This window comes from Diadema setosum, chromosome 16, assembly GCF_964275005.1.
Source record: "Diadema setosum chromosome 16, eeDiaSeto1, whole genome shotgun sequence".
NCBI lineage: Eukaryota > Metazoa > Echinodermata > Echinoidea > Diadematoida > Diadematidae > Diadema > Diadema setosum.
In genome coordinates, this window is record NC_092700.1 from 31,477,361 (window position 1) to 31,495,985 (window position 18,625).

Below are 18,625 nucleotides of genomic sequence, written 5' to 3' on the forward strand. Positions count from 1 at the left end.
AACTTCATAGTACCGTACTAACGTTCAGCACATCTACTTGGTAGTTACGAATGACATAAGGTCCAAAATTCACAAGAATCGGGAGGTAAAATAATGTTATATTGCCGTGAAAATACACTGGACATACTTTTGTTCGGTTTTCTAAGAGAGGAATACATGCTCCTTTTGCAGAGACGGGCATAAAAGGGGAAATTTGGCGATCACAATTACGAACATGAACAAGTAACAAATATCTCAGTATGTGGGACTACAGTGTGTTAACAGCATCATCGTCCACCGTATATTTGGCCAGTTCAGTGGTTTTAATATCGTTTTTTCCCTCCAATACAGTATACAAAATGTGACAAAAGTTGTTTACTTCGTAAAATAGCATACAAGCTTACTGATTGACATCGGAAACATTGAAATTCCCGATCGGAAACATCGAAATTCACGTACCGATGCTACACGGACTGCAGCAGAAAAACGGGCTTGCGCCGTCCAGGTAGGTGTGAATGGGCTGTAAGTGGTCTTCCCGCCGTTGGGGAAGAACTGCCAGTGACGTAAATACGATTGCAGAAGTTATAGTAGAGGCTACTATGTAATCCCGTGAGATTTTTGTGCCAAAATTGATTTTTTTCGCTAACTTTGTCAATTTGGGGGTGCTGAATCCAAAAAACTTTGGTTCCATTTTTTCTGACCACGTCTTCAGCCGCCATTTTGAATTTCAAAATGGCCGCCCTAGCAGACTGTATTTTGACACATATTTCATAAAGTGAGCATTGTAGAAGCTTAAAATTTGGTGCAAAATGCATGGGAGTGATGTCAGACACTCTGATAAATCTTTGTCTAATATTGTGGATTGTTTTGATACATATAGGCTGCCATTTTGAATTTCAAAATGGCTGCCATAGCAAGCTGTATTTTTACCCATATCTCATAAAGTGAGCATTGTAGAAACCTCAAACTTGGTGCAAAATACATCGTTATAATGTCAGACACTCTGATATATCATTATCTGATATTGTGGCTTGCTTTGTAAAGTTTGTAGGCTGCCATCTTGAAATTCAAAATGGCCGCCATAGCGTTTTTTTACCCATATCTCAGTTTGCAATTATTGTAGAAGCATCAAATTTTCAAGAATGCACATGTTTGTGGTGTCCAACGGTCCAGTACAGCTGTTTCCTAATTGTGGATCATTAGATAGGCCACCATGTTGAAAATCAAGATGGCCGCCATAGAAAACATTTGTTGTAAGCGCCTTAGATGAATGTGCCAAAATTGTCCTAGTTAGACAGAATTTATTTCCAGTTCACGCAGAATGACAGCCATCTCTCAATTCAAAATGTAAGGATGAGGTTTTAATTACGTCATCAAGAGATGCTGAGGGGCAAAAACTGCGTAAGGGGGGAGGGGGCATACCACTGTCCGATAGTGTGGGCAAGCGTGTAAGCGTTACATCCCGTATAGCCAAAAATCGCTAAAACGATTCGTTTTTGCCTCTCGGGCAACACGCTATTTTGCATTGTGGAACCTCGTTAATGATTATATTTAATCCCAATTAACGAATATTTGTACGAAAGCAAGCATTGATGCAATTGAAGGTGATCCTCAAAAACTTGATGTTGCCTCAAGAGAATGAAGACAAACAAGGAAAAGTCTCGCAATAGCAAGAAATGCTATGGTCACCCTACCAGGCATCCCATTCACAAGCTTGTTTGTTGGCCATAAACTGAAACACCTGAGGTTTGCTTGATATATTTCTGGAATAACACAGAATAAAGAAGGAATAAGCAGGCTTTTTGCTGATTGCCCTTGAGTGAGTCATCTTCAATCATCAAGACTTGAAGATGCTTACTGCTGTACAGCCAATGATTCTAAAACTACAAAGGAGTAATGATAGCTCAGTTCTGTGGTGCTTGCATCCATCAGAATTCCTCCACAACTTGGAAGATCATCACACGAGGGTAATGTAAGAAATTGTCACTGCCTTGAAGCTGATGGATGTGGTGTTTGGCAGTCAGGTATCAGAAACATTCAAGGGAGATACTCTAGAAAGAGATGAAAAGGGCAGTTTTAATGTTCTGTACTAAGAATTTGTATCTGAGAGAATTAGAATATATTAATCTCTGGATTATTGTGAGAAAGGCCAGACATTCATCTCGTGAAAAAAAAAAAAAAAACACACTTTGTAAGATTGGGTCCAAAGTCATTAAGCTTAAGGGATCACCAATTTTTCATAACATTTCTACAGGTTCTACAGCCTGATAAACTTGTCATTATTCAGTCATTTCTGAATGATACAATTATTGAAATGATTGAAGTTCTAAGCAATTCCACAATCACTCTTCATCTCATTGTTTCATGGCCTTCTCGTCATTCCTATCCATGCCTTAGAAACTCACAAAACTGAGCCAAATAATCAGCCTGAAAGTTGAAATACTGAGCAGTAAATTCCATCTGACACAGAGACCACATCATGGAAAGAAGATAAAAGAGTTCATCAAAGATGCCATGGGAGTTACTGTCACCCGTCACTCACAACAGATAGCCTCATACCATTGTATGTATTAGAGCAACGGGAAAATAAGATATATTGATGATTATAACGTAGACTCTAACATTTCAATTATACTGATGGATCTTGGTGGTTTGCTTCACTTTCTGCATTGCATGTTGTCTGCTCCATCACTGGAAAATTAAATGATAAAGGTACTATTGAAATTTTTGAGAGATTATGCTCTGCAGTTTGTTGAGAAAAAAACAGGAACAACTAAAGGTCTGCTTTTTCATGCCTTTCATGGTGCTGTCTGAAGTTGAAAATTTGAGGATGTCTCCAAGAGCAGATGGACCAAGAAGTCTCGTACCTCGAACCTCGTAAACTCTCACAACCTTATTTGTGCCTCTAATACCTATAAATATGATATATTAGATTGTCGATATTTCCAAAGGGTATGCATAAATCGTTCAATTATTATAAAATGCTTCGAGCTTCCTACACCAACGGTAGCCACAAAATTCATTATCATGCTCAAAAGCAAGAAATGCAAAAGTCATTATTTCTGAAAGAATTTTAGAACTGGTTCTCCCCTGTGTACAGCTTTATAGTGCTGTTTCTTTAAAATCACGTGCAGGGAATGAGCCTAGAAAACATTTGATTACAAGTTGTATGTAAGTGACTATCTCACTAATCATTTGAGTATATAGGGCTAATATTGTAAGTTCTTACAACCAAATCGTCTAAATGGGGCAATATTTAGTCAGACACAGTTCTTTTTTTAAAGTAATTTGTTCTTAACATCAAAATCACATGATTTCCCATTCACAAATTTTACCCAAACGCTTTGCTTTTAAAAAATGTTTCACATGGCAGCCTTTTTGCATTTCAACACAACAGTGTACCTACAGGACAGGAAACACTTCCGCTCTCGCAATATTCAATGAAGTGATTGACTTATACATGATCGTTTCACCATGCTTGGGTCATTACAGATCTTACAGCACCAAATATGGTCAAAATACTTCTTGAATTTCAAGAGTGGCGACCAATACAAATAATCCAATATTACAGAATGTATAGGCCCTATGTGTGTGTGTGTTTAAAGAAATGTACACTGTGCGCCATCATAAACACTGATATGTTTAAAGGTTGCTTGTAACCAGAGATATTAGCTGAAAAGCAGTCATTTTGAATTTTAAGAAGGCAGCCTTAATGTGATCTGCAATTTTAGGGAGGGGAAAAGTGCATCTGCATTTTTAACATCATGAGCCCGGTTTATGCCCGAAATATGAACTGTCTGTATTGCGTACAACATGAGATATGGGTCAAAATATACATTCAGTTATGGCGGCCATTTTGAATTTCAAAATGGCCACCTTTGATATCAAAATGAACCATTGTTTCAGAAAAAGATGTTTCAGAATGTCTGACAACATATGCATGCTCTCTGCCCCAAATTAAAACCTTACACAATGCATACAATGTGAGATACCGGTCCAATTACATTTGTTATGGTAGCCATTTTGAAATTCAAGATGGCCGCTAAGGAAAATGATCCATCATTAAATAAAAGAATGTATATATTAGCATGACTGACATCAATGCATGCTTTTTGCCCCAAGTCTATACTCTACAAAATGCCTACAACTTGAGATATGGGTAAAAATGTATTTTAGCTATGGCGGCCATTTTGAATTTCAAGATGGCTGCCTAAAAATTGTATCAAAGCTATGTACAATATTAGAAAATGGTGTATCAGAATGTCTGACATCACAAACATGCTTTTTGCATCAAATCTGAACCTTCTATGATGCTAACATCATGAGAATTGGGGCAAAATATGGTTTGCTATGGCGGCCATTTTGAAATTCAAAATGGCGACTGAAGACGTGGTCGGAAAAAATGGAACCAAAGTTTTTTGGATTCAGCACGCACCCCCAAATTGACCAAGTTAGCTAAAAAAATCAATTTTGGCACGAAAATCTCACGGGACCCAATATTTCGACATATTAGACTGTACAATTAGTAGCTCTTCTTTTTGTCGCGAGATGCGATTTCTTATCCGATGTTACACGAAGAGGCCGGACTTCGGACGGAAGTACGGTAATATGTTCTGTGTTTTTTCTTTTATTTGGAGGATTTTGATGCTGATTTTTGGACAATAATACTCCTAAAATATGAGTCTAATTATAGAAATCAAGTTTCTGATCATATTATGATTATAAGTGTATGTAAAACCATGCAATACCGATGTTACAACAAAAATCGCCGCGGACTTCGTTTGTAACATCGGTATGAGGTTGCTTCAAGATGCTCTGGTGTTCTTATTTTGTGACACATGTTTATGTGCCTTATAGTCTTTGTAGAAGTCACCTTGCCTCTCTTAATTATGATAGGCATAATGCTGAAAGGTTGTGTATTTCTGTATTAGATTGCCATGAAAATGGCATATATTTTTGTCACAACTGGTACCACGAAAAAACAACAACCATGAGACATCAACAATGAAACAGTCACAGACAAAATAAATTTGTACACAGGCTTGTTTTTTATTCATCAAATAATTCTTCACACATCTCTCTCCAAGAATAACCACAAACCACAAGCAATTATTTGATAAAATTTTCAGGATATGACTTTTATTCCCTGCACAACATGAAAATCTAGAGCAGACCCAACCCCATGGAATGACCCTATTTAGCATCACGTGCTATTTTTCATGCTAATATTTTTGACACATTTTTGACGTAGCAACAAATAGTATATGATGCATAATTATGTTCATGAAGTATCTAGTGATATGGCTATGCAAACACCAAAAAGGCATCAATAGAGGTCAATATCTACGCCTATATTGTAGGGGCATTTTAACAGCTTAGCAAGTTAGGGCCTAGAAGAAGATTGATATCTGCACTCTAATGACCAGAGACTGTGAAAACTTAGAGACTGGTACAATAATGAAGTCTAGGGCAAAGTGTGCTTCCGCGTCTCAAGTTCAGGCTGAAATTTTAGCATATAGTCAGTTTATTACGTCATAACTGTCGAGCCAAATGAAATTTGTATGTGATGATGTTGGCGTTTGGCGCTCCATAAATATTTGAGCTATGGAGCTAGGTTATTTTCATTGACAAGGATTAGTCCAGCGGGAATGGATTCATGAAGGCGGCCGTTACGAAACTAAGTGAATTCTGTTTTAAGAGTAGGCGATTCTACGGCGTAAGATGTAAGAAGGGACCTTAAGTTGCATCGTTCTCGGCACATCCGATCATGTAATTTGCAATGGAAGCGATGAACATTGTTATCATTTTTCTCCAGAAAATGCTGCAGACATGAATGGGAGCAATGTTTAGGATGGAGATACACTATGCATAATGTATGATATTGATTCATTGTGGAATTTGCACTAAGTTTTCTGGATCTAATGGATCTGGACATTTATCATAATTTATTGCTGTTGATTTTATGCGTTCTTGTCTCTATTTTTCTGTATCTGTTGCTGAAGGATAGTATTTGAACACAATGGAGTACCGATGAGGCAAACCTGTTCTAGGCCTATTGTTATTGCATTTTTATGATTTCTTAAAAGTAAAGCGCGCAAGCTGAAAAAGCGTCAGATATTTTTGGTAGGAAATAAATATCGTTTTCATGCGTTATAAACGATTAAATGTGTGAGAAAAGCTTTAATTTTATGATTCTTGCATTTGACTCTGTGGACATCTTAAAGTTGTGTGCGATAGAGTGGCGATGATGGATTCATTGCAATGATTCATATCATTTCGTGACTTGTCGACTTTGGTTTCCATCACATTATCCTTTGCAGGTTTCCATGGTGGGGAAACGTTGTTGTTGTTGTTGTTGTTGTTGTTGTTGTTGTTGTTGTTGTTGTTGTTGTTGTTGATGTTGTTGATGATGTTTTTGTTGTTGTTGTTGTTGTTGTTGTTGTTGTTGTTGTTGCTGCTGCTGCTGCTGGGTTTGTTTGTTTTTTCCTCTGGAACCCAAGTTCCTCGGATCGCTCCTGAGTGTATTACAGCCTACCATGTCCACCTACCATTCATTTTCCGGAGGGTGGTAAGACCATTTACCGGAACGTCGAGAATGAGTAGGTCCTGGGGGTGTTTCATAAAGCTGTTTGTAAAGTTACGAAGGAGAAGGAGGAAAAAATAGCGTCTTGCTAATCACATCACTCCCCAGTCATGGTCAGATTGATTTCTAATTGTATACTTAGGCCCATAAACATTTTGTTTGAATACCAGGGGAGCCTATTTTAGTCATTGAGTAATGCAGTCGCGGCACAGCCTGTGTATATAGGGATCAACTTGAATGAGATTGTGGTCACATCATCCAAAAGATTTGTCTTTTTCCATACTTTTTTTGTCACGTACCTCTTCGGGGTATAGCGTTATAGGCATACAAATCATAGAGCCAGACAGCAAATAGCGGAGCATAAATGTTTGGTCACCCCAAACAAAACCTTGCCCCTCCTCCTGACAAGACACTGGAGGCGCAGTTGCTGTTTGTGAGAGCATGATTCATCAGTGATCATTCCTAAACAATTTTCAATTAATATCTTGGTTGTCTGCCGCCTCTTCGTTCTACGTGTTCTATGACATTCCGTTTCTGCCAAAGATATCAGAAATCGATAGGATTAGACTGTCGCTTTCATGTAGTTGTTTGTTTCTTTGTTTTTTGTCTTTTTCATCAAGCCAGCAACAAAAGATGAGGCTAAAGTCATCACGTGACTTCATGTGTTTGATAGAGCGTATTGACCGATTCGGGTTCGTTGAGGGCAGCAGACATTTTACGGCCCAGGGCGCAGCCATAGTGGGTGTATCAGCCGACCCCCCCCCCCCCCCCCCCACTGCTCTCCCCCACCCCGGGGCAACATGTTTATCACGCACTTGTAACAAAGGTTCGCGCACTAAGCAAGCATTCGCGCACTCAGTACGAGACGCCTATTGGCTAAAGCAGTTTTTCATTCTGCGCGCGTGCTAATGTAGGGAGAGGGGTGGGGGAGTGCGGAGGGGGTCGGCTGATACACCCACTATGGCTGCGCCCATGCCAAAAATACACATAGCGCGTCACAGAATCAGTCAATAGTTTTCTGCCGAAAGTGTGCGCGAACTTTGGATATATCCTCATGGAAATGTGCTATTTGCCTTTATAATGTATTTGCTACCACATTTCCCCCATTTATTCTCATATTGTTCTAGCAAACATTATGGCTAGAATGATATTCCCAGTGGGTTGAATATGCACACGACAACCCCCATAGCAAATAGATCTAGGCGATTTTATACCTGGAGTTGTAAATTGTCTTCAGTGTCTTGGTATTGGACGTACAAACAATTGTGGTAAGATATGATAGCATCATGGTGACAAGACGATAACATGATAATTTGTATGATAAGAAACTCGTTGTAAATTCATTACCATTGGATCCCCCTCCCGTCCTCAGCCCCCTGCAGCAACCCTGAAAAACGTTTCGCCGCCCCTGCATATCAACTGCAGTTTGCAACATAAACATGATAAAATCATAACTTATGACTTGGAGAAACCATTAGTTTGGTAGCACATTGCAGAATGTGCGTTGGCACTAAAGTTTCTAATTCATTCATTCTTTCTGTCTGATTATGTGCTTGTTTGCTTGTTTGTTTTTGTTGTTGCTGCTGTATGTTTCTTTATTCATATTGTTATTGCTGACAAGTTGACAATTAATTACTGAACTACCATGCTACCTAATTCCTCCTGTCGGCTTACTTGTTTATATACCGAAGATTTTTTTAGCACTGTTCCTATATCAACACCCTCCCTTAAAAGTTTGCGTGACCTTTGATCACGTCATGCTCCGGCAAACTCATTCCCACGGTTCCATTGTGTTTGCTCGTATGACTGGCACAAAACAAAATGATACGAAAGATTTTCAAAGTTTGAAAACCAGGTCATTGGTAAACCTAATACTTGTAGTGTTCCTTAACAAATATGACTCAAGAGTAAGCGTCTTACTCCAGTTCAAAGTTGTTCAAGGCAAAGCAGAAATGCTTTAGCACGATGCAATGACGCCCTGTGTGACGAACATTCGATAACTGTTCATAATAACAACCATAGCCTGAAAAAAAAGATACATCATTACTATCTATGGTGATGAGACATTGAACCAACATTTCAGAGAGGTAGAATAATTTATGTATATTCTCGTCCTCTTGTTCAGCTGGGTTTGTGCATTTTGTTGAGAGATAAAACTCGCGTATATACATGGGTACCTCTGGGTGTCAATCAGAGCATAGCTAGAACAGTTCTCATGTTGTAAGTACAAATTGCATCTTCATTGTATCAAACCTTAGCCTATGATGGTATACGTCAGCAATTAATAATCTGTAGTATTTCTGTGGTCCTTGATGACTATATAGGGTACGAGACTGTCCACCATTAATGAATAAGTAAACTGTTGTTTTGTCATTTTTAAGAGAAGAAGAATTGAGCGATTTTTTTTTTCATCGTTAGAGAATGATAACATCGTCACACAATCATGTCTGTCTGACACATGTCTGGCAGGGAAAACGTCTTTGCATGAATTAACTATCCTCGCGTGTCTGCTTATGTTTGTGAATATTAGCGTGCGTAAAAGTTGTTGTATTATCATAAGTGTGAGCGCTGCAGGTCTTTATATAATCTATAAGCATCATAAAAGAATCAAATCTAGGCCTACCTCTATATTTGCTCCTTTTCATCACTGAGACATCAGGGCTCCATTTTTTTTAGAAAGCTGTTTTGATGTCAACTCTTGCGGTGATGGCAAGAATATTGGGGAAGTTTCAGTGTGCCACTAATTTCATGCGCCCGTTGGTACAAGAAATTACTCTTTTTTTTTTTAATATACCAGCAGGATTTGTTTTCCTGTCATATTTGGAATAAGATCTATGGCTTCCATTGTTATATACCCGATGTCTGACTTGTCAGTCATGCGGTGTTGCTCCAGTAGAGGCGTGTCAGTATACCACCGTATGGACGCTCATTATCTTACCATTTGTGGTCTGAGCAGGTGTCTTTGCAAATAACATTTACTCAGTCTGGTTGGAAGAAATCAGTTCTTGCTCACAATACATGTACATAAAAAAACAAACAAACGAGAGTGATCATCGCTCAAATCGCTCAGTTTATTGATCATCATCTCCTATCCTGATGTCGCTGGTGTAGCTCCCCTAAATTCAAAACTAATTGCATTTTATTTCATATTATTTGTGCAATATGAAAGCTCTGCGTCATAATAGTTCCGCGATCCCAGTGCTTATAGTTTTGACACGATTTATGCGAACGGAAAATCAAGAATATTAGAGAGATTTTGATTTCATGGTGTATTCTTTTATCTCAAGATGTGCAAGTTGTGGAAATAAATGAAATTAAACAAAAAACGGATCTCTCTTTTAAATCCCTCTAAGAGCAATGACAATCATAACTTTTGGAAAGATTTATGGCCGCGTGTGAACGCAGGTTCAAACTTCACTGTAAGTCGCATGCGTGATTGGGCGCTTCATGGCTATACGGATGCACACGTGCATATATGGACTGGGAGAATAGTATCAATCATTCATTTTATACATACTCACACACATAATAGAGCCAAAACAGTCCCTAATATGGACAGGAAAATAAACTCTGAACCTGAATCCCACGAGCTAGATAATCCATAACGCTTCATAATCCTTTCTATACCAGAGACTTTGGACAGTGTGTACAATGCTGTGGGGTTTCTGTGCCAGTCGATACTCTAAGCATACAAAGGGTTAATAGCATGACCTGCGCCGGGTTCCGCTATACTTTCTGCAGTGCCTCGAGTGATTCTGTGAGATCATTATTGGCACTATTCCCAAAGCCCATATTGCAGCCTAGATGTTTCAGCTTTTAAGGCAGTCTTCGTCTCAGCTAAAGTGAGTACATGATATTGTGGGCCTAGTAGTATTCGACTATAATACACGCACTCTCGCTATAATCACTGATATATGTATAAGGTCGTTTCTCTCGTGTTGTTATCAAGGCTCTGTGTTCAAATGTTTGAAAAGTAGGGACGTTCTGTAAGCATGGTAAGGGTATCTCGATCGGTAGGCCGTAATTATTACATTGGCTATCGCATTTATAGAAGATGACCATTTCATCTCGAGAACTACCTGGAATGTGAACGTTTATCTCGCTGAAGACAAGCATTTATAGATATCTCAAAATGTACGCGGAGAAACTAAATCAACAAAGCGGCGATAATTTCTCAAAGATAACTATCTATACAGCATTTGGAAAGCTATGTTTAAGTTTTGACGTTGTTAAGCATACGATTCAATGACCACCGCAAAAGACAAGTCTCGGTCATGTGACTGTTTTTGTGCTGATGTCCATTATTTGTTTTATGAATGAACAACAAGTAATGGATGTCGTTATACATTTTTTTCGATGGGCATATTTTTTTTTTCTATTCTGCATATGATATACGGCGAATATCATTGCCAGTGTATTTATATAATCATTGCATAGTAAATCCCTTTTCTTCTGTTTTAAGACTTTACAGGAAAATTATACTACATTCTGCAAACCACATGCTCCTGCTTCTAGCCGCCGCGCTGGTTCGAAAACGGAATCATCCATGGGAACCCAGACAAATGCACTTTCTAGTAATACAAGGCGTTTAAAGAATCGTTTGCAGAAACAATTATAATATGATGTTCCAACCTCGAAGGACAAGGGAAGTTGTCCATTTGATGTTGTAACTCCTTGCGTCACACATATTTGCAATAATGAATTTCTTTCCCACCAATCACCGTTCCGATCAAGTCATCGATATGTCGGCGATGCCGCTGAATTTGATCCAATACGTCGGCGTTGTCAATCTCGTGACCGCCATGACCATCTGCCTGGCGATCTTCTGGTTCCTGAGGTCAAACCGGAAGTCGTATTCCAACCTGCCTCCCGGACCACCGGCCATACCTTATCCACTCGATTCGCTGATGACGCTGTTCCCGAGCAAGAATAGATTCGGACGCCTTGTAATGATCACCAGAAGGTATGTCTTATCTTTGTTGAAACCAAAGAGTGGAGAATGGAAACTACTATAAAATGAAAACATCAATTAAAAGTTAATAACTACATTAAACGATATAGTTTAGCTTGGCTTATAGTTGATATAGTTTGCTTGGCTTAATTTACCGTAGGCAACATTTAAAGATAAAAGCTTTGGTACCTCAAAAGTTTCCCTGAATTTCCGTGTTTCAGGTTAAAGTACCTTTCAAATAACTAACACTGTGAGACTTACTCGCCCCAAAGTGCTCTCATTTCTTAGTAATCATGCGATTAACTGCAACCAGCAGCCCATACGCATAGCGTAATGGGGCTTCGCATTGTAGCTTTCAGGATCATGACAGATGTAGTATCGCGGGTAAATATCAACTTAAAATCCAAAAAATTCTTCAATTTGAAGACTTACCAATTAAGTTGAAGTCTTGAAAACAGGCTTCGGGCAACGTTTGGTTCCGCCAATAGTCCCTTTCTGTTCGAATTGATGACTGAATGTGACTCTGTCGAGAGGACCTTGGGAGAGCTACATACACTGATTACTACGGCCAGCGCATACGCACACATTAGTCCATGGGCCAGGCCAGATATTGGTATCATCTGAGGTGGCAATACCTTTTTGGTGTTATTTTGTTTGTCGGGCATAGATATGCTTATCAAGCTATGATAGCATTTCCAAATGAGTAGCTTAGTCATAGTAAATGAATTTTAAACCAATTTGGTTTCGTTGTTATATCCCTGTAGTTCTGAATCGAGACCAACCGCTATACAAAGAAGAGCACTGTCTTCTGTATGTTCACAGGTGTTCTGTTGTAAACGCGGTGCGCTTAGTCTTTATTCAAGGCAGCGAAGGGAATATCCAAGGGTTATGATGTCCACAGCGCTTAGTCTAATATTCAAGAAGGCGAAGGGAATATCCAAAGCTTATGATACAGTGTATATCCCTTTATCTAAAAACAACAACCACAAAAAAGCAATTTCTCGTGAATTTTAGCGTATTTTTCAATTATTTATCATTTTCCGGTGAAAACGCTACGTTGAAAACGCTAATACCACGCCAATGTCGCTTTATTTCCATCCAACAATGAAAGATTATGCAAAAACAATGTACCGGTACACTACAATACATTATAATTAATAATGTTGTAAATGAACAGAGTGATTTTTTGTTTAAAACTGATGCATTTGTTGAGAGGGTGGTATAAAAACAGTATAGATAAACTCTTTTATTAGGAACTTTAGATATGATAACGGTACATTGTTCTAGATAAAGACTAAGCGCACCGCGTGACAGCTGGGGACATCATAACCCTTTGGATATTCCCTTCGCTGCCTTGAATAAAGACTAAGCGCACCGCGTTTACAACAGAACACCTGTGAACATACAGAAGGCAGTGCTCGTATTTGTATAGCGGTTAGTTTCGATCCAGAAGTATAGGGATATAAAAACGAGACCAAATTGGTTAAAAATTCATTTATTATGACTAAGCTACTCATTTGGAAATGCTATCATAGCTTGATAAGCGTATCTATGTCCGACAAACAAAATGACACCAAAAAGGTTTTGCCACCTCGGGTGGTACCAACAACCCATTTTTCGGCTCTTGGCCCATGGACTACATCACATGCGAACAAATTTCAAATCCACGAACGGATAAGATGTTTGTGTGCGCATGCGCTGGCCGTCAATTTAGTGTAGCTCTCCCAAGGTCCTCTCGACCGAGTCACATTCAGTCATCAATTCGAACAGAAAGGGACTATTTGGCAGAACCAAACGTTGCCCTACGCCTGTTTTCAAGACTTCAACTTAATTGATAAGTCTTCAAATTGAAGAATTTTTTTGGATTTTAAGTTGATATTTACCCGCGATACTAAATCTGTCATGATCCTGTAAGCTACAATGCGAAGCCCCATTTAGCTATGCGTATGGGGCTGCTGGTCGCAGTTAGCTACTCAGTATGCGTATGGGGCTGCACGCTGCTGGTCGCAGTTATCATGCAATAATGGTTTCGTACAATACGTGTACTACCTCGCCGCCGTACGGCGGCGGCTCTGGTACGAAACCATTCTTGCATGATTACTAAGACATGAGAGCACTTTGGGGCGAGTAAGTCTCACAGTGTTAGTTATATGAAAGGTACTTTAACCTGAAACACAAACTAAGACAAGGAAATTCAGGGAAACTTTTGAGGTAATACCAAAACTTTATATTATCTTTAAAATTACCGGGAGAATTTACTGGAAATGCTGCAAGAGCTACGAGAACAGTATATACATCATTTCCGGAGGAGGGCAATATTTTCTTATCTCACCAACAACGAGAGTCCGATCAGGCCGTCAGGCCTGTCTTTCATTACCATGATTATGACCACCTTTTTGCTGAAAGTGAAAATAAAGAAACGATGAGGGGAAATATTGAAGTATATTGCCCGCGTCTCCTCAGTATATGTTTACCGTAAAAAAATGATTTATCACCCCATGCAAGATACGGTGATCTGGCTTCCATCCGAGTTGGGAAAAGGTTGCTAATGCTTATCGGTAGCCCTAGCTTGGTGAAGGACTTGATCGTCAAACAGGCAGAGGTAACTTCCGGTCGAAGTATCCCGCCCTATTTTTCCACGACGATGGCTTACAAAGGTACAGGAACATCACACAATCATATCAAACGCTTTCATTTTCCCGTTAAAGCCAACACGATCATAAAATTGTAGCGCTGACCCTGACGTGATGTCAAGATTTGAAGAGACCCATTGTAGTGCATGTAATACACAATATCAGTGGCAAGACGATGATCTGATTATTCCAAAACTTTTATTTTAACGTGGCAAACTTGGGATATTGTAAAATTTTCGCTTATTGTTGCAGATTATAATGTTCATGTCTCGTCGTCGCATCTGCCCTTTCCAGAATTACTCAGCAACGAATCATGTTAATCATAAACAAAGCCCCTTCTCACTCTTCAATTCATTCCGTCGTCATCTCTATAATAGGTGGCATCATATTCAGCGAGGGTAAACCATGGCAGGAGATCCGGCGGTTCAGCCTCTCGGCTCTCCGTAACTTCGGCATGGGCAAGCGCGGCATTGAGGAACGTATTGTGGAGGAGACCCGCATGCTGCGCGAAGCCGTCGCAGAGCTCGCCGGCGAACCGTTCAACGCCGTCGCGCTGCTGAACGCCGCCGTCTCCAACATCATCTGCGCCATCACCTTCGGTCGCAGATTCGACTACGGCGACCCTGTTTTCCAGGACTTAATCTCGAGGATCAGGATCCTTACGACGGGGGCTGCCAGGAACAACGTGATCCTTCGGAACCTGGCCCTCATATTCCCCTTCCTCTTGAACACGCGGTTGTGCAGCGCGGCAGTGAAGAACATGAGGGGAATACAGGTGGGTATTAGATGTATCATGCGTCCTCAGAACTGAAGAGATGGGCTTTATAGTACGACTTTGTACTGGAACGTCCTTCCTCGCCACGTCTTTCAGAATGAACAGGCATCAGCCATCCTGGTCATTACTGGTAGCCTTTTGCCAACGGCCATCCCGCTGTGTGATGGCTAACGGGCGAACGAAGCGACCCCAGCCGAGCGCTGTCCAACTCAGCTGAGCTCGCTTCGTTCGCCCCCATTCGCTCACCACCATAAAGCGAGAGGGCTTTTGGCAAAAGGCTACCGGGATGCTGGGAGCGGGCATGGCGGAGGTGGTAAGGGGGGGGGGGGGATTGAACTCGCTATAAAGAGAACACTCTCGGCTTTCGATCAGGAGGAAAACCGGATTTCGAATTCGGACAAGACGTTTTTTTACCCACAATGACGCTATTGTCCCATGTTGATTGGTTCATGGCTAAGCTAGGGTTTAAGATAACGACGATCATATGACAGTAATTACGTCATTTTATGACATCTTTAGAGTCATGAGAAATGTTGTATACTAGTACATGGAAACAAAAACAAAAATCACTTCTTTACCTACCGAATGTCCTGCCATGTTTCCAATCTAATGCATCCTTTTCTAAGAGATACAGAGCTTGATTATCGAATCGGGAGGTCAATGAGACATAAACGATATCCAGGACTCATTACTGAGGCTCAACGTTACCATTTTCTTGCCGCTCCATGTACAAGACGATGCTACGAAACGTATTCAATGTTTCTCTCTTTAAGTGTATCACACACAAACACTAATACACACCAACAAATTCGAAGTCTTCATTGTCTACATGATATATCATACTTGACAAAGCCAGAGTTTCATCAACAAGGAGCTCAGCGAGCATCGCTCGACCTTTGACCCCGCCGACATACGTGACGTCATCGACACGTACCTGGCCGAGATGCACCGGGAGAAGTCGGCGGACGAGAACGTCTACCTCAACGACGACCAACTGTGGGCGTGCGTCTTCGACCTCTTTCTGGCGGGCACTGAGACGACATCGTCTTCACTTCTCTGGTTTCTTCTCTTCATGGCGGGAAAACCTGACATCCAGCAGAGGGTAATATAAGGGCAAACAATTTGAAAACTTTATGTTCATAGAGAAAACTAATGCGTTGGTAACGCGTTTAGAGCTTAGAATAGAGTGAAAAAAAAAGATGAATAAATCATGCTAAAGTATACAATATGGTATGTATATCAACACTGCGGGGATCAAGAAAGTAGGGATAGGCCCTACTTTTTCTTCAGAGTTCTTGGGATGACAGATTTCTTCAAGGAGTTGTAGAGAAATAAAACAATGGCAAAATGTAAGCAAGGTATATACGTTGGAATGGTTTACCTTATTTTCGTGGCTAATAGGTATAAATGAGGCTTTTACCGTTGTCATTGCAAAGCCGAAGCAGTCTTTTAGTCTGTGAGGGCGTAAAACTTTCCAAGCGGAATAGGCCGGCAATAAAACGTTACAGAGATTACAACGTTGTAGAAAATGAGCCGAAATCCGCGGTAAATCTTAAGTACAAAGCAATAATATAATATTCATTTTAATTGATCGGTTGTGTGGGTGCCAGAGACTGAGCATTGCTTTTAAGTGTACCGTAACTTTTTTTTTCTTTTTTTCTTTTTTTTTTATATATGGTTTTACTTATTTCGAAGGTGCTGAATCCTAATATGCATCATGCATACTAGGATTCAGCACCTTCGAAATAAATGGCCTCCAGAATGGCCTCAAAAATCTGAAATTCCTATATTTTTTCTTATGAATTGGGAAAAATGGAAACAAAAGTGAAGTTATATCCTATTTAAAGGATGGCGAATCCGAATCTGGATGATCCAACTTTTGCATTCTTAAGGATTTTGAGGTATTCAAGATGGCCGCCAAAAATTGAATGTCCATACCTTTTCTTATGAATTATGAAAAATTTGATGATTGCAAGATTTTTCGAGGATGCTGAATCTGAATCTGTATGAGGCAACTGTTGCATCGCTGAGGGTTTTTACATATTCAAGATGGCTGCCAAAAATAAACATTTTAATGTAAATACATATTTCCTTAAATGGAGAATAATTTGAAAATGAACTCACGGTTTACCCTGTTTCGAGAGTGCTGAATACAAATCTAGTTGATGCAACTCTTGCGTCCCTAAGTAAGGTTTTGAAATCTTCTAGATGGTCGCCAAAATGGTTATCCAAAACCTTGAATACTTCAAAATCCTCAAGGATGTAAGTGTTGGATTCGGATTCATCATCCGCGATATACAGTAAAATCATCAAAACTGTCAGGCGGGCGGTTAAACAAGGTTTTGCCCGAAATATGACTTCGGCACCCACACCTTTCTTGTTGATGCCACTGGTAATATTTATTGTAGGTGATAGAAGAAATTGATCGCGTCATTGGACGAGAGAGGGCACCTCGTACATCGGACAGACAGGATATGCCTTTCACAGACGCGACGCTGCTAGAAGTCTTTCGCTGCCGCCCCGTCTTACCGACCGGTGTGCCCCACGTGAACGACAAGCCCATTCAGATCAGGGGCTACACAATCCCGAGCGAGACGGAGCTCCTGATCAACATTCTGGCTATTCACCACGACCCCACACTCTGGGACGACCCGGAGGAGTTCAACCCCGAGCACTTTCTGTCAAATGATGGGAAAACACTCGTCAAGAACGAGGCCCTCACGGTATTCGGAGGAGGTATAAGTCCGCGGTCTCATATCGATCGTATGCATGTCCCATCATCTGTGACTGGTATACCCTGTACATGGTATAGGGCCTACACATGACTATTCGAGTCAGTTAATGAGGTGGTTGATAAGCGGCAAAGTGCAGAATAAGAACAATGCAGGTGTTTTCTGATAATTATAACAACAACTACAATAACAATTGTAATTATGATGATAGAAATAATGACAATATCAATAATAACGCTTTTAATCACAATAAGAAGAAAAAAAAAATAATTATGATGTTATTGTTGATATTACAGTTATTGCTTTGCTTGTTATCATTATTATTACAACAACATCTTTTCAACTTCTTTCAACCGGTAATGCTAAGATATGAATACACCAGTGAGGTTGTTGCACTAAGAATTGATGGGTGTCAAGCTTTTAGAAACAAGCTCAGCATCATAAAACACGCACGTGCACACACACACACACACACGCACTGAGTACTGCAAGGTCAGTTTCCTCTACTATAGGCATCTTCTTGATGATGTTGTTTTTTTTTTTTTTTCCTTGTTTCCAGGGCGACGAGTTTGCCTTGGAGAGCAACTGGCCCGGATGGAGTTTTTCCTCTTTGCTACCTCTCTCCTTCAGCGCTTCAAGTTCAGAATGCCAGACGACACACCAGCCGATTACAGTTACGATCACTGCGTCGGAGCTCTGGTACCGAACCCGTTCAAGTTGATCGCTCAAGTGCGTTAGTTACATGAAGCATCGTTGGCTGTCGTTGATATCGATTTGTGATCGATATGCGAGAATCTAAGCAGGAAATCGTGAACTCTGAAGGGAGACTGCCGCAACGACAGGAACAACAACGACTGCGATCGCTTCACGACGTCTAGCAAAACCAAAGACATTTGTATCGAGTCGTTTACTCTTGTGTGTACAACAGAAAGTACTCTGATATGTGTAATGAGAAAGAAACACATAATATAG

General features: G+C 40.2%; 1 protein-coding gene across 1 annotated transcript; it reads left to right on the plus strand.

Moving 5' to 3' along the window:
• Positions 1 to 8,747: 8,747 nt before the first annotated feature.
• LOC140239533 (cytochrome P450 2J2-like) lies at positions 8,748 to 18,391 on the plus strand. Its single transcript, XM_072319368.1, has 7 exons — positions 8,748 to 8,782; positions 11,286 to 11,525; positions 14,019 to 14,170; positions 14,524 to 14,921; positions 15,778 to 16,023; positions 17,330 to 17,657; positions 18,213 to 18,391. Exons 1-7 carry the CDS (start codon positions 8,778 to 8,780, stop codon positions 18,389 to 18,391), a joined length of 1,548 nt encoding a protein of 515 aa, XP_072175469.1. The 5' UTR covers positions 8,748 to 8,777.
• Positions 18,392 to 18,625: the final 234 nt, after the last annotated feature.